Genomic DNA, 17,500 nt, shown 5'->3' on the forward strand with positions numbered 1-17,500 from the left:
ATAATAATATTGAATAATTTCTATAGTATATCATTCCACCAAAAGTGATCCGAAGCGCTTATATATACATCTATGCACATGCAATCATATACGTCATTCAATAAAATCACTCACAGAAAACTGAAAGGAAATACTCTGTCTTCAAAGAGGCTTTAAAGGAGGACAGAGAATTACGGTGTCTGGTGTCTGCTGAAAGAGCATTCCACACAGATGGAGCAGAATGTGCGAAAGCACGTCGTGAAAAATTCGATTTAGGAATCAAATGGTTTAAGTACAGGGAAGTAGATGAGCAGAGAAAGTGATTCGGATTGTAGATAGAAAGAAGAGATGACAAATATTTTGAACCATTTATTTGTCTTACCAATTGTCTCAAAATGTCGGAAAGATTTAGATCACCAAACCAAATTTGTAGAGAAAAATCGAAGATTATATTTGATTTTCTTGTTTTATTGAGGGTAAGAGATGTAGTAAACAAAATATGAGAGTATGTTTAATTTCTTTTATTGTTTTATTGAAGTCCATAGATAAAATTCATTTATGAAAAAATCTAAAATTTCACATTTCTTGTCATTTAATTTTAACCTTAAAATTACCATACAGTGTCCTGTTCACATATAGACAACGGATCAAATTTCTACCACTCCAAAAATTATAATAAAAAACAAACTCAAAGGAAAGAAAAAAAAAATAGGAAAGCTAAATAAGCCAGAATTGAATAGAAATCGATGGAAAAAATGAGATTTTATATTTATATATACATATTTACAAATTTTCGCCTTTATTATTATGACAATCTAATATAAATATATATGTATTTTGTGTTTACTTGAAAAATGCCAAAGGCCGAAACGTCGTTTGTTTTGTGTTGTTCATTCGTGAGTCAGATTTACTCCCTTTATCTTTATCTCCATTTTATTGACTCATTAAGGCACCTCTATTTATTAATATGTGAAAACATAATAACTAATACAACGAGTGCTAATTCTTTTACATAAAGGTAAGTGGGAGAATGGAGGATGAAAATAATGAAAAGCTTATCTTATCACAGATTCACTGCATAAATTATACTGTAAGTGAGTATAACATATATAAAAAGGCATTGTTAGAACTTACTCAAAAAGCTGTTACTTTTATTCACAAATGCCAACGACAATACAACAGTTATTGAATATTTAGTATTGTACGAACCCAGATACTTGTCTGCTGTCATTGAAAAGTTGTCTTCACTCAGGAATGACATTGTTGCTGACGCTGGTCAAACACAACAGATGATGGCCTGTCATGGAAATTGAAGAAAAAAAAGACAGAGTGACTTGCCTTTAATATGAATTCGGAATGATTTGTTCCATTAAATTTCTAGTATCAGTCACATGATATTTCACATCCTTAATCCCACTCTCTACCCCCCCCCCCCCCCCCCCCACCACTCCCCATATCACTAACACCCTTGTCTTATTTTTAAAAATCAAGTATTGATCCCAAATCAAAGAAAAATGAATTAAGACTTTTAAAAATCAGAAACAAAAAAAAAAAAAAAAAAGTTCCAACACAACAATCCATACCAGACACAACACACACACACACACACACACACACACACACACACGCACACACACACACACACACAACAAGCAAGCACTCATACTCATATATATATATATATATATATATATATATATATATATATATATATATATATATATATATATATATATATATATATCTGGATAACAACAACCCCTGGATCGTGACATTGACCCCTGGGGCATCTGTGTTCTTGTGAGGTGTGCATTATCATTTTGACACTTGATTTTCTTGATTTATTATTAGTTTGTCAAATGGCGTTCCACCATTGTTTACGATCAAAACCATGACAATACACACTGGAGAGTGAAAGCGTAACTGGTATACGATTTGTAAACAGGAGAAATACACATTATAACGTCTCTTCTCTCAGGCGTTGGTCCACATATCGCACTCTTATGCATTCATGGGTCCAATCACACCCCCTTTCTCCACCATCTTGAAAACCCCAAAATAACAACATAATTTTCCGGTCCCGAGCAATGTCGTTATCCAGGGGTTGCTCCCTATATATATATATATATATATATATATATATATATATATATATATATATATATATATATATATATATATATATATATATATATATATATCAAGGACAACTATACTGAAAGGACTGACATATGGAATCTTCAGCTCCCGCTAGTGGGGGCCAAGTAAAAATCTAAGAAAATTCAAACCAAAATAAAAGCAGGGGCATTATACGGCAAGATCTACCATTTTAGAGGATGATTGTGAATTCTGGGTCCAAAAAATATTTAAATTTAATTATTACTAATATCAGCAGTAAATAAGAGTAGCCAAGAAACGGAAAGAATGAGTAGTTAGATATTCTAAAAACTGACCTTATAGTGATTGATTCAGGATGATTTCTTTAGAAGCTTGATTAATGAATGTACATGTAAAGTGATGATGAAGATGAGGGTGAACAATTAGATGAAGGGGAAAGGAGATGTAAAATATCAATAAAGGGAGGTAGTCTGTGGAGGATGATCCCAAGAAAAAGATGAATACCAAAATATCTACTAAGGGATGCGCTACATATATCGTAATTGTAATTAGGATCTCTCGAATTTATTAATTTAAAAATTTTTTGAACACTATTTTCATCCCAATAAGGGACGATCGGTCTGCCAGGTAGAATTTTCATTGGAACACCTGCAGACCAATGTCTTTCACAAATAACATATTCTGTCGGTTGTGGTTCAATATCATCATGAGGAGGGATTTGTTTAACCATGTTTCCCGTTCTGGTTCCTCTTGTAGTTACCATTACAATTCGCAACACCACAATTTTCCCCATCTTGAATTTGCTAACAAATCATGTCCATGAACATCAGACCCACAAGAGGCAAAAGTTCATGTGAGGCAAAACATTCGGAGTACTGGTTCATTCCATATAGTCAATGGAGTAGCATAAGATTCATAGTTCCATTCCATTCCATAGTCACAGAGTTAATAAAGTAACATATCAGATCAATGAGACAGAACTATATATTCAGAGTACAATAGTCAGATTTTTAAAAGGGGCGTGCCTTTTTCTTCTTGTTCTCAGCTGTTCACAATGTACAGCTGCAAAAATTTGTATGAACCTCTGGATCATTTTGTTCAAATAAAATATATCTTTTCACAAATTTTGAAACAATAGGAAAGCATTTCGCTTATTACAGCTATATTAAAATCGATAACTAGTTAAGGATCGGAACCCAAATATGATTATAGTGTCAAAAATATGATTTTCCGCTTATCCATTTTGAAAGAATTTGCTAAAATGGAATGTTCAGTTAATTGAAACTTATATGATGTTCGTATAGAATCCGAATATGAAGGAACGACAGACATGTTTACATTTTATAACAATCAATATACTTTATTGATGAATACAAATGAAAGTGAACATTACGCACTTCCAACATAATTTTGATTTCAAATTTTTGAGGAATAGCTTGTTATTTATGCCAAAGAGGATAACATAAATTTAATGTAGACCAGTCAAAAGTAGAAATTCATCAACTTATGATACAGTGTTTCCACAAATATGTGCTTGTGTTCAACAACAATAACATGCAAAACTCAGGGTTGATTGTGAAATTCCAATTCCATAGCTGTCCTCTTTAATTAATGACTTATCGATAGATAAAAGTGGACTTCTTTTCGCAGCTTTACGAGAGAGGAACAGATAGGGATTCTGTATCATATCGTATTGTTTAAGAGCTTATAGGTTTAAAAGAAAACTTAAAATGCTGTGTGAAACGTTCATGCATAGATACAATTTTTCAAAGTTAAATATAAACATTCATTGTTAATTTGACAATTTTGAGTATTCAATCACTATCTAGTTCAAATGAGTTAAAGCTAGAGATTTATATCAGTCTTCGGTAATTGCGACGTGATGTAAATAAAAAGCAATAAATTACAAAGTCCAAATGGGATGCAAACTACATTAGTTGTTACTTTAAAACAGTTAATGTGTGTTGCTTTTATTCGGAAAATATTATGATATGAACTCATAACCACTAGCCGGAACTAGATATACCATGTCACAAGATTATTTTGAAAAACGATGAATTCATCTTACTTTGTGGTGCGAAAATGTTTACATTTTTAGCAGTGTAAAATCTCTAATTTTATGACAGGGGTTTTAAAGTAGATTTTTATAGGTCGTGAAGAAGAAATCTTTTTGGTGATATGGCATCACAATATGGGCCAAAATCTTTCTTTCAGTTAAGAGAAATTGATTCGGGGGCTGACACAAAGTTTTACAATTTTTGATAGAGGGACATCTGAGAAAAACTAGAAAAACATGCGCCATTCATAAAAAATCTGACTACTATTAGTACACTATACTATAGGTCATTCCTTACAGTCAATGAGTAGCATCAGAATCAGATCCATAGTTCCCTTCCATAGTCAAGAGTTAATTAATAGAGTTACTTCTCAGATCATTGAGACAAAAACTATATATTCAGACTACTAGTACAATCCTTTCAGTCAATGGATCCATAATTCCCTCCCATAGTCACAGAGATAATTAGAGTGATTGAGTTGGGTGAGTGTAACTGTTGTAACAGTAACAGTAACATCTCAGATCAATGAGGCAAAACTATATAGACAGAGTACTAGTTCCTTCATATATGGTAATATCAGACCCATTAACTATTCTAGTCTAGCTATCTAGCAATAGCAATGTCTATCTAGCAAATGTCTCGAAGAAAAGACTGTTCAAGTTCAAGCTGTGAAGTTGACGAGCAAAGGGCCCTCAAGACTTATACACTAGGCTAATACTAATACAATAAAGTCAATATTTATCAGTTAACCATATAGAAAAAAAAAGATATAAATATAAAGCCACAGGCCATAATAAAATAAGAAACAGTAATATGAATCAGGATGTCGGAGTCTGATCACCATATCTGAATCTGTGCGACTCGACAGAGCAAGCACGACAATGAGTCCAACTATCGTCTGCAGGAACTACAGCCAGATGCTAATTCTAAACATTTCTTAAATAATAATTATTACCCAAATATTATTGGTACTTACCACTTTTCAAAGATTCTGGTTCGATAAATTAGCCATAGATCTATCTAGTTATTAAAAGGAATTGAAAGCAGATTCGTACTTTCGATTTTTAAAAATGAAAACAAACCCAATCACTCAATTTGTAAGAGGGCGTCATAAAAAATAGATTGCACATGTCAATCCTTTCAGTATAGTAATCCTTGATATATATATATATATATATATATATATATAATATATATATATATATATATATATATATATATATATGATATATATGTATATATATATATATATATAATATATATATATATATAATATATATTATATATATATATATATATATATATATATATATATATATAGATATATATTATATATATATATATATATATATATATATATATATATATATATATATATATATATATATAAATTTATTGAAAAAAAAAATAATTTGAGCTTTATATAGCGCAATATCCCCTAAATGTACTCAAAGCGATTTACAAGGGGTCCCTGGTCAACAGCAAAATTTAACATGTAGGACGGGACATGACGCCTGTTAGGCGATATTACAATTTTTCGGACAAAGACAACGCTGTTAACGGCCAGGAACTCATTTTACACCTGAGTACGGTGAGAGAATGTGAGTAAAGAGCCTTTTCCAAGGACTCAACTATGCACCGAATGCGAGGCTCGAACCCAGGACCTTCCGATCCGAAAGCGAGTGTCATACCACTAAACCACATAGCCGCATATATATAATATATATATATATAATATTATATATATATATATATATATAATATATATATATATATATATATAATATATATATATATATATATATATATATATATAAAGGGAGGCCTTCCAAAAGCTCCTCATGCTAAGAGAAACAACCAAAATATGCCCTCAACTAACCTTAAGAAATAATAAAACCTAGTACATTTAACTAACCCTAATAGGAAAAACAAACACCCTAGCACCTTTACTAAGACTTATGACTAAGCCTAGTAGAAAAAAAAACCCTAGGACTGCTTTCAATACTTCACAAAACAAAATGGCGATGGAAAACCAAAACAATGGTCGTATTAGTATTGGGAAAGTTTAAACTTTCATTTATCTATCAAGGTTTGGTCTACAGTTTTTAAAACGCTGCTGTATATTGACAAATTGAATAAATAAACGCATGACAAAAGATCCACGGTGAAAATACAAATTGAAAGATATTCTAGCGAAAGGAGCTTTCGGAAGGCCTCCCGAGAGAGAGAGAGAGAGAGAGAGAGAGAGAGAGAGACTATCAATCATAATATACAAAACTACTGCCTGTTTATTATATGACATTGTACATAATGCGACAGAAATTTATCCATTACCATTTCAATTTCTATCTTAATCCTTAATTATTTTTTTTTAATTGAGTAAAACGTTGTTCTAAGCCAAGCAGCGTTTTCATTACCGGTTACACATTTAAGCTTTAAGAAAATATTGTAGAATTTAACAGAAATGTATGGAAACAGTTGTAAATTAAATACTTACACGAAAAATTATTTATAACCTTCAATAAATTGGAAGAAATGTAAAACCAATCGCCATATTGTTTAGACGAGTTGTTATGTGAGAAAACTATCATTCTGTACAAAAGAACTCTCTTCAGTCAACAATCGATGTTGATATTAAAAATTTAATTCTAAGTATTTTTATTTGTATATTCCGAGGTTGGTACTTGTCGATATTGTCTGATTTTTTAAAGTCTTAAATCACTTTAGACATCTGTTTTGAGCCTTCTATGAAGGCTATGATCTGTAATAGATTTTGTACTTTACACTTAATGCTGTTTTTATCGATATTTCGATACGATAAATCAGTTCGTCACACCTAAGATATCCAGTTTAACATTTTCTATGCCAAATTCTTTTTAAAACGTGTGAGAGGGATGTGAAGGTTTTTTTTTTTTTAAAAAGGTATTTTTTCTTAATTTACGTTATTTTATTTATTTGATAAGCCCATACGTCAATATTAATTTCACCTATGTGTTTTACTTTTTATCCATCTAACGAATGTATTTTTTAAAACGTATGGATCAATGTCTATGTGCGCCTTGCTTAATGCGGGTCTGATAAATAATCGAACTTAATTATAGGCCTGATTTGATATTGTTGTAATGGATAATATTTCGCGATGGTATGAGCAAATTTCCATTACAACAATGAGACAATAACAAATTGGGTTATCAGACCTGCAAATAGGTATACGTCGATCAATGTCATCGATATAAACAAGGCAGACAAGATACCAAACTTTTACGTATTATTCCATCATCTTATATTATGTTGTCAGTCATTTTTACCCATTTCCCCTGTATGTATCTGATCTCATTAAGGAACAATTATCTACCTACTGGCATCAAATTTCTGAACAATATTGAGCCTTTTAAATGTGACACTTCAGACCTACGAAGCTTCAAACTATTAGTATTACGAAAATGCAATATTAATCATTTGTTGTTGTTGTTGTTGTTGTTGGTGATGCACATTGAGAGTGATAATCTCACGAGAAAAAAAAAAGACTTTCATATAGCGCAGGTGAAGCGTGGAGGACTTTCGTAAAACTGGATTTTTTTAAATATCAAGATCTAGAACTTTAACATATTTTGTCAAGTTTATCTGACAATCTTACTTCACGCACTTGGTTGTTCATTTTGTTCATCTTTGGCACCATTCACCATCTCTTTCCTGAACTTAAACCTTGCACGGAAACAAAAACAGGTGAAATTTTATTTATCTACTTATCGGCAAGCTAAATAAATCACAACTATAGAATGAGTCTATGTCATTATTCGCTCCTATTTACATAATAATGCCGGCCGGCATCAGCACAACTGGTACTTTCACTTTCGTAAAAAAGCGGTCCATGTCGAGCGGAGTAATTTTGTCGATATTTTTATTAGCATCCCCAGGTCGCCACGTCGGATTTTGTTGTTGTATTATTTTTTTTCTTATCGTTCCTTTTGAGACGGGGACATTTTTTTTTTACGTTTTCATAAAATCAGGGTGGGGTGGACTACTGATCCTGGGTCATATTTTCACTATGACTATGATTGACAGGTGTCAAAATTATGACACTTGGGATCTTCCGAAATATGGGTTCATCCAACATAAAGGGAACGTTGCATATTATTTACTCAATAATTAGAAAATAAATATAGAGTGTATTTATTTTAAATCCCATACTTACCCTTGTATGCTAATTTATCGCAAAATTATGCATTTCTATTGTGATGGCATTGTTCCGACGTGTGCATATTAATTAGCAGCGACGTGCGCATATTAGCAGGTCTGATTACCAAACGCAATTATGGTTTTGATTTAACATTGAATGGACAATATTTCATCCAAACGTCCAAACCATCAAACAAACATCTGATGTCAACAGGAATCACCCTTGTCCAAAGTTAGCAAATTGGGGGTTAATAATCTCGCTCATGGAAAGGAAAGCAAAAGTGCCTGTTAGGGGGCTCGAACTTGGGACCTTTCAGGCCACTGTGCAATGTCTTAAACACTCAGGCTCCCCTCACCCCATCCCCACCTCCACTTGATTGACTAACTTGTCGGAAGAAAGAGACTGATTGAAATGATGTGGAAATTGACAACCTGTTCTTCACTGGTGACAAAATGGGCCTGGGTGCAGGTAGATTGAGATAAAATAATAGACTGAGTGTTAAGGGTGACAATTTTAATAGAATACAGTGGAACCTCCCGATAACGACATGCCACGGGACCAAGTTTTTATGTCGTTATCCGGAGGTGTCGTTATTTAGAGGTTTCCAAGATGGGGGACAAAGTGGGCGTGGTAAGGCCCGCGGGACCAGGTTTTATTAACATTGACAAAACAAACAAAATATTGTAGTGTATTCCTCTTAGAGGGTTCTTGTGCGTGTGTCTGGATGAGACTTTTAGGTGATCTGAACTGAGTACACTGATATTGTGCTCTTGGAATCTACATCTGTTCCCTATTTAAACCAGTCCCCTTTGTCTTACTTTTTCTTATGTCATTTCAATTGTAAATATAGAATGTTTTTTACTATCCACTTTTCTTCCTTTTTACTGGCGCTGATATAACATAGATGTTTCACAGGCGCTGTAAAACCCTTTAAAACAAACAAAATTCCTCCTCCTCCTCCCACAAAAACACTACTACTACTACTGCTACTACTACTACTACTACTATACTACTACTACTACTATACTACTACTACTACTACTACTACTACTACTATACTACTACTACTACTACTACTACTACTACTATACTACTACTACTACTATTATTATTATTATTATTATTATTATTATTATTATTATTATTATTATTATTATTATTATTATTATTATTACTACTACTACTACTACTACGACTACTACTACTACTTATTATTATTATTATTATTATTACTACTACTACTTCTACTTCTACTACGACTACTACTACTACTACTACTACTTCTATCACCACATAATATCACATTTTCCAAGATTTTGTGTTTACTTGCTTACACTTACATTTATACCTTGGTTTTTATTAATGCATATCTCATTGGTTCAAGCAGGAATCGTTTTTATAAACTTTTGAGTACTCATACTCGGTATTTTTAGTATCAGATATCTACGAAAACTGCCGAAAATCGCCAAAATGATGTCGTTATTCGGAGGTTTTATCAAAAAGTGCGTCGTTATTTGGAGGTTATTTTTACTGATCTTAAATAGAAAAAAAATCGGGACCACGGGTCAATGTCGTTATCAGGAGGTTGTCGTTATTCGGAGGTGTCGTAATCGGGAGGTTCCACTGTATATACAGTGGAATTCGGATACAAATAGGATAGTGGGACTAGCAAAAAATTCCTGTTGTAACTGAGCTGCAGAATTAGTAAGGCAAACCAGACATTCGCTTCCCTCAAACAAATTTGGAGAGTAACGGGATTATATTCCAGCACTAAGATAAAGATTTTTTAATGTAATGCCTTGAGCGTTTTGTTTTTTGGCTTTTTGCATCAGAATGGTAGAAGATCACAGAGAGTATCATCTAGAAATTTGAAATATTCCAAAACAAATGTTTGTGATGAATCTAGATATTCTGGCCAAACACAATCTCAAATGAGGACCTGAGAGAGTGAGAGCTGAAAGGGAGTCTCTGGAGAGTCTCATTAAAAGGAGAAGATGGCAATGGTTGGGGCATGTCTGTCGCAGACCTGATGAAACACTGATAAGGAAGGCTCTACAATGGACACCCCAAGAAAGAGGAAGCGAGGCCACCCCAAGGAGACTTGGAGGGGGACCTAAAGCAGAGAGGTCTTTCCCTCAAGATGGCCCCAAGAATAGTTGCTGACAGGGCCAGGTAGAGATCCTTTGCATCGCCTCAAGTGCCAGCAGGCCCGGAGAGGATTGAGTGAGTGAGTGAACTGAGCTGCCATTGTAACCGAGGCCATTGTACATGAGTTGTACTTGACAGCTTCATATGGAAAGTGGTCACCTGGGCAGATCAGGCATTCAAGTGGTGGGCAATCTTGTGGAAATCATTGTGGGACTTTGTCTTGTGGCATGACACTTTCCTTTGGACTGGTAGGTCTCCGGTTCGACTCCTGCTTTGAGCAGTTCAAAGTTGAGTCCTTTAAAAAAAGACCCTTTACTCACATTCTCTTACCATGATCAAGAGTAAAATAGTAAAATAAGTAGTTGGCTGTTAATAGTGTTGTCTCTGTTGATATAAATTGTAATATAATATCTTACAGTTGTGATGCTTTATCCTATATATGTGATATGTTGTTGTTAACATCAGATCCATGGAAAAGTGCTTTGAGCATGTTTAGTAAATAATGCACTTTATAAAGTTTCAGGTGTAAAGTTTAAATCAAATATGTAGTTATTTTTGTTTTTGTTTTGTTCTTTCTCAAAATCCAGGTGTCTGATGTCAAGAAAAGTTAATACAAGATGACAGATTCTGTCCTGACCTTAAATGTAGGTGGAGTTCTCTACACAACAACAACGGCCACCCTGCTGAAATTTCCAGATTCTATGCTTGGCACCCTGGTGTGTCATCGTCTTCCGAGTACTAAAGATGTCAGTGGTAATCTCTTCATTGACAGGGACGGAGAGTGTTTCAAACATGTTTTAAACTTCCTTCGCTCATCCCAGCTGCGTCTACCTTTGGATTTCAAAGATCTTGATCTACTAATGACAGAGGCTGATTTTTACCAAATTCGGCCGTTAATCGATGCTTTAGCCGAATTACACAATAGTTCCATACCGCCTGTTAAAATAGGGAGGACGTTTTATTTAGAAATCATAGAAGTTAGAACTGGTTCAACTGCCACGGTACCGACGAGTAATTCCAGAGTGAAAACAATTGTGATAGGGCGTAAAGATGTGTTACTGACTTTATTGCCAGGCGTTATCGGTATCGGATCAGATTTCAGTGAACGGTTGTGCATACGGGACCCGGAAGAATATACAGAAATAGAATTATTTGGTAGTGCCATGCGCTTACGCATTGGAGAGGAGTTGAAGAATTTGGGATGGTGCCTTGTTTCCTCAGACCTGTCGACGTCTTCAGGCTACGATAACAAATCTCAGGTTGGGATAGGACTTATTATAGAGCAGACATTTCGTGATCGATGGAGTCGAGAGTTTGAAATGGAAGAAATTACCAAGGTTAGCAAGAATCATACGATGCTACTTGAGGAAGCAAATGCCTAATTGATTACTACTATTGTTGTTATTAAATTTATCCTCATCTTCATAATATTTGAGGTTTGCTGTCTTTTGTTTTTATATCTGTATTCTAAAATTTTGCCCATCACTCAACTGGCGATCTAAAAACAATGAGAGCTAAGAGAAGTCAACTTCATTCCTGCTACACAGTAGCATTCGCTAACTGCATTTTTTAATGTAATAATGACTTATGATGAGGATGACACTGGACTCAAGTGTAAAGACAGTGGACACATTCATAATTGCCACAGGCCATATACAGACATGTCATTATTGATTTTTTTGTTTTTTGTTGTAAATAAATGACAATCATGAAATGAAATAAATCCTCCGTTCAATCGACAAAGACAAATGATGTAACAATGTCGGCTTTTCCCTTTGTCAAAAAATGCAGGTTGAATGTTATGCCAATTCAGTGGTAATTGAGAGATGGAAGGTTGTGTTGTATGTTGTAAAGGGGAATAAACAAACAATGAATCTTTCAATGTATACAACTTGTATACAGCAATATTTGCATTTGTCATTGGCATTGGGACATTTTGTTTGTTTGGTTGTGGTTTTATGAAGCTTGCACGCAGCACTTTTAGGTCATTTCTGCTCCTGTTAAAAGTAGAGCACAATTATGATAAGCGCGCTTAAAGGAAATAATAATAATGAGAAAAATACAATCAAATGGGGTGACTTTACCTCTATAGATTTGGAAAAATTAGATGTATATTTGATTTTGTGACAATTCATAATTAAATGGGTATGGTCTTCAATATGATGTGTAATTGAATTTGTAATTGCATGTGTGTTGGTCTCCAGTAAATGAGTGTGTGTACTTTCAAACATTGTAAACCGAACAACAAATTGCCTCTTTGGGCAATAAAGATAATAATAATTATTATCATTAGTAGTAATAGTAGTACATATTTCTGAGTGGGGTTCCTGACCTCCCATAGTGGGCAGGGTGGCACTTACTTTGTTTTCTATCCCCTTATAGCTGTTTTCCAACTTGCTTTCTGTCTTCGTCTTGGAATGAGATTACTTGATTTTGTCCTAGCCCTGACCGGAGTCCTTGGCTGGGATGGAAACAGTCAAATACGTAGTTATTGTTTTGGGAGATGATATTTTTTTTCCTTGTAAGTCATCTCCCTGTTATGTATTGACATTTTTGTTGTTTTGAATCTGAATGTACAGTGTAAGCATTTGAGTGTATTCCTCTTTGTTGGGTCTTATGCTTGTGTCCGGATGAGACTTATAGGTGATCTCAAACTAAGTAACATTGATGGTTTGCTCTTGGAATCTACATCTGATCCCTATTTGTTCCCAGTCTCCCTTTGTCTTACCATTTCTTGGGTGCTTTAATTGTAATTCAAGAATTTGACTATCCCATTTTCTTCCTTTTTACTTTTTACTGACACTGATATAACTTTTACGGGTGGTTGGATGGGAGCATCACCCTTGAATCATATACCTATGATGTTCGCATGGGTGTACGATCCGATAGTGATGTCGTTTCTTCTTCTCTTTACTAGCCTATCCTGCTTCTTTGGTTTGTGATTGTATTTTTGACAGGGGATATTTTTTTTTCTGTAAATCTTCTGCCTGTTTGTTCTTGGTTATTTATAATTTAGCTTATGATATCTTTAGGTTATGATTTTGATTTGCATTTGTACTATTTTTGTTAGATTGCTTGTTTTTTTGTTTCAGCGGTCTCTCATATAACCTCAATTGTGTTGGAAGAGACCTAAAGCAACAAACAAACAAACAAAATAACCTAAAAGTGTTGCAAGCGCCGTAAAAACCCTTAAAAAACAAACAAACAATAGCACTTATTTGTTTTTATATATATATATTTTTAATTCCTCTATCAAGGGAAATAACTGAAACCAGCCTGAGAATACTCCTAACATTCCAAATCGGTAGAGACAGAGTCACCCCTTGAAGCAAAATAACATCATTTAATGGTAATGATAATAATAATGATGATAATTGTGAAAATGGTAATAATAGCCATATGATGATGGTGATGATAGTAATTATTGTAATTATAATGATGATAATAATACATTGCATTTGTATAGCGCATACATGACACTCATTCATTTGACTCATCTTGCCAAAATATTATAATAATAATAGAGCACGATATACAATAAGGGGCATAATCAACACAAACATTCATAAAAAATAACGGTAAAGAGTAAAACATGGATTGTCTCTCTTAATTAATGACACAGGTGATTGATGTTGACCATTGAGCTCGCCAATTACGTTGGTTCCGAAATAGTGATGTTGAAATCTATGTCGTCTGCAGACGTGTTTGTATGTGTGTTGATGCTGTGCATTTCCGTAAAAGCTCACTTGTTCTACCCGCCAGATCAATAACCAAGGGAAAAAAAATTCATCCCCAAGAGGAAATATGTACATACTTTGGGTTTTTCCTAGAGAAGACTGGATTAACTCAGGTGTCAGCTGCAGCGCAGAGTGATCTAGGGCAGTGAGACTTGCTCAACTCAAGGCCATGCAGCTCGATGGGTAGTCGAACTCGCTTCCTTTCGGGTATAAAGCAAAAACCATTTCGCGGAGCCATGCTGTCCCATAGTCGTGTAGTATCATAAGGCTACGGATGAATTAGAGAAATCTTTTCTTTGTTATGTATGGTCCTTTATTGATTCAACCGAACCGGTAGGTGTAAAGGATTCACGTTACCGTTAAGTCCAGATTGACGGGAGAAAAAAAAAGCCTATGCATTCCGGATTATCGTTTATTGTTGGATGAAGAGGGGTTTAGAGCCCAAAACGTTCCGTGTTTAACATACATATTTTTAAAAAGAAGCTGGTATGTATACATTTTTTAAATATTAAAAAAGAAATAGATTAAACGGTTTTTTTTCCTCATTGTGAAATGACCAAAAACAAAACAAAATTAATATACGGTAATAGAATACATAATCACGAGGAAATGAAAATTGAAAAAGGTACAGTATCATTTTGATTGATTACATCTGTAATTACATCTGATTACACCAGTCAGTTGGTAGAGCATTCATTTCACACTCAAAGGAACCAAGATCAATCCCGGGTTAGTCGAGCTTTTTTTCTGACCCCCACCCCCTGCCTAGTCATCGGTGAATGGGTAGCTGGGTCTCTTAGACCTGGTGGAAAGTACTTTTCGGTAGACCATCGTCCTATCCGAAGGATAACAAGAAATTGCTATTGTCTTGTTTCACGCTCTAGAAACCGGGACAAACTCCGGCTCCATGGGCCTAATGGCTCTGAAGGGCATCTGTATTGTGTAACCCATCTCCTCAGAACGTTGATATACATGGTTGAGCTTTTATCAATAAAAATAAATAAAATTCCCTTTGTTCAGCCGCAGTGCAGCGCCACAAATTGAGCTAGCCTAGCGACGGGTTATCGAACTCGGTACCTCCCGAGTACGAAGCAAAGACCTTACCGCTGAGCCACGCTGCCCCCTATATAGCGCAATATCCACTAAACGTGGTCAAAGCGCTTTACAAGGAACCCCCGACCAACAGCAACACTTACATGTAGGACGAGACATGACGCCTGTTAGGCGATATTACATTTTTTTTCCAACAGAGACAACGCTGTTAACGACCAGGTACTCATTTTACACCCGAGTATGGTGAGTAAAGAGCCTTTTCCAGGAACTTCCGATCCGAAAGCGAGTGTCATACCACAAGATCACATAGCCGCACAGACATATATCTGGTTGGGTTAGAGATGCTAAAAACTCAAGGGACTGAACCGTGTAAAATGTCAATTAGTCCTTGTACCGCATTCTCTCTGCAGATAGAACGGAATTGAAATTAAAGATGGTTAAGAGAAATGTCTTGAGCGTTTTGCTCTATGGGTCAGAATGTTGGAAGATCACAGAGAGTACCATCCAGAAACTTGAAGGAAGTATTCCAAAAAATGTTTGCGACGAATCTTCAAGATATTCTGACCGAACACAATCTCATATTAAAACGATGAATTGAGAGTAAGAACGAGAGCGGAAGTGGAGTCTCTGGAGAGTCTCATTAAAAGGAGAAGATGGCAATGGTTGGGACATGTCTTTCTCAGACCTGATGAAACACTGATAAGAAAGGCTCTGCGGTGGACACCCCAAGGAAGCGAGGCCGCCCCAAGGAGACTTGGAGAGGGACCTCAAGCAGAGAGGGCTATCTCTCGAGATGGCCCCAACAATAGATGCCGACAGGACAAGGTGAAGATCCCTTGCATCGCCTCCAGTGCCAGCAGGTCGGAGAGGATTAAGTGTGTGTGAAATTAACGCCACTCAGCTCATTGTTATTTTAGCCAGCCATTTTTATGAGTAGTTCTCACATAGTTTTGTGTGTTGGTGCGTTATATCCGGCTGGCATTGTTGTGAGCGTTTCAACTAAATGAAACGCATCAATAGTCACGGTAGCCCTATTCGTCCTTAAGGTCGAATAGCTTCAACCGTGGTTGCCGTACGTACGGCCAAATAGTGTTGCTTGCACTATTCGTCCTTCACACTAAAGCTGGGCAATATTCCGTTTTTGCTTTTACTGAGCTGGATTCGAATCCACGTAATTACACGATATATCCGTATCGTCTTAAATGTTTCACAAACCCCACCTCCTGTGTTTGTGAGTCAAATAATCAGGGTTAAGTGTGTATGTGTGTTTGAGGTGTGTGTGTGTGTGTGTGTGTGTGTGTGTGTGTGTTAATTTCGTGGGTTTTTTTTGTGTTTTTTTTTCTTCTGGGATATGATTTTTATTCCAGAATGGTGATTGATTTCTTATAAGGAACAATTGTCGTGTTCTCCTATTGGTAAGTATCCCATTCAAATACCTGCTCGAGAGTTTGGGTTGGCTAGGCACAGAGGAAGATTCGGCAGGTTTTCTTTGTTTTGTTTTGTTTGTTTTTTTTTGTTTTGTTTTTTTAGGGGGGGGGGGTTGTTGTTGTTTTTGTTTTTTTGCTCTTGTTATTTTTTTTTTTTTTGGGGGGGGGGGGGGTTATTGTTCTTTTTTATTTGTTTTCTTTTGTTGGTATTTTCCCTGCTTTTGTTTGATTTGTGTGTGTGTGTGTGTGTCTATTGTGTGTCTACGTGTGTTTTGCCTTTTTTACATTTTTTTTTCAATCTATAATAGTGGGTAAGCACTCAGTAACTATTTGTTTTAAATGACTGGTATTCAATTTGTCAAAATATTATATTAGTCATAATAGTATAAGCAGCGCAAAAAAAAAAAAACACCAAATTTCTGTATCTCTTAAGAAGCAGTTTTATTTAAAAATGTTATAATCTTGATAATTCAGTGAGTGCCATCAATAATAGCTTGAATTAGCCAAAATTTTTGAACGATGTCGATACATGTCCTTTAACTTCAGAAAATTTTGTTATAAGTTGTACAGTCTTGAGTAGACTAGCTGTACGACATAATGATAGACTTAATTCATGGCGAATTCAATGCGTTATCAAATTGGCAGTAAACGAGGTAATTGTATAGACTGGATGGAATTTGGCGGCTTTACAACACGCAAATTAATTCCAAAGTCGAAAGCACAACCTCTGCATTTAAACTTATCTCCATAGACGATGTCAATATATTAAAGATTAATAAAGGACACTAATACCAAGTCCTC

General features: G+C 35.1%; 2 protein-coding genes across 7 annotated transcripts in view; one reads left to right on the forward strand and one right to left on the reverse strand.

Annotated features, from left to right (window-relative positions):
• The window catches only part of LOC144978854 (centriolar satellite-associated tubulin polyglutamylase complex regulator 1-like), a 37,196-nt gene extending 30,464 nt beyond the window's left edge, over nt 1-6,732 (reverse strand). For all 6 annotated transcript variants that reach the window (XR_013646613.1, XM_078925426.1, XM_078925424.1 and 3 more), the window contains exons 1-2: nt 6,652-6,732; nt 1,189-1,276 (exon numbers count right to left, since the gene is read on the reverse strand). Coding sequence is in view for 5 of the 6 variants with exons in the window: in XM_078925426.1 (XP_078781552.1) it covers nt 1,189-1,240 (52 nt within the window). In the remaining variant the exon portion in view is untranslated. The remainder of the gene's footprint in view (nt 1-1,188; nt 1,277-6,651) is intronic.
• A 1,048-nt stretch (nt 6,733-7,780) lies between these two features.
• On the forward strand, nt 7,781-12,637 carry LOC144978849 (uncharacterized). Its single transcript, XM_078925414.1, has 2 exons — nt 7,781-7,880; nt 11,070-12,637. Exon 2 carries the CDS (start codon nt 11,100-11,102, stop codon nt 11,862-11,864), a length of 765 nt encoding a protein of 254 aa, XP_078781540.1. The 5' UTR covers nt 7,781-7,880; nt 11,070-11,099; the 3' UTR covers nt 11,865-12,637.
• The last annotated feature ends 4,863 nt before the right edge of the window (nt 12,638-17,500 follow it).

The sequence above is a fragment of the Berghia stephanieae genome, chromosome 8 (genome assembly GCF_034508935.2).
Source record: "Berghia stephanieae isolate SIO BIC M18660-M18661 chromosome 8, UCSD_Bste_1.3, whole genome shotgun sequence".
Classification (NCBI taxonomy): Eukaryota; Metazoa; Mollusca; class Gastropoda; order Nudibranchia; family Aeolidiidae; genus Berghia; species Berghia stephanieae.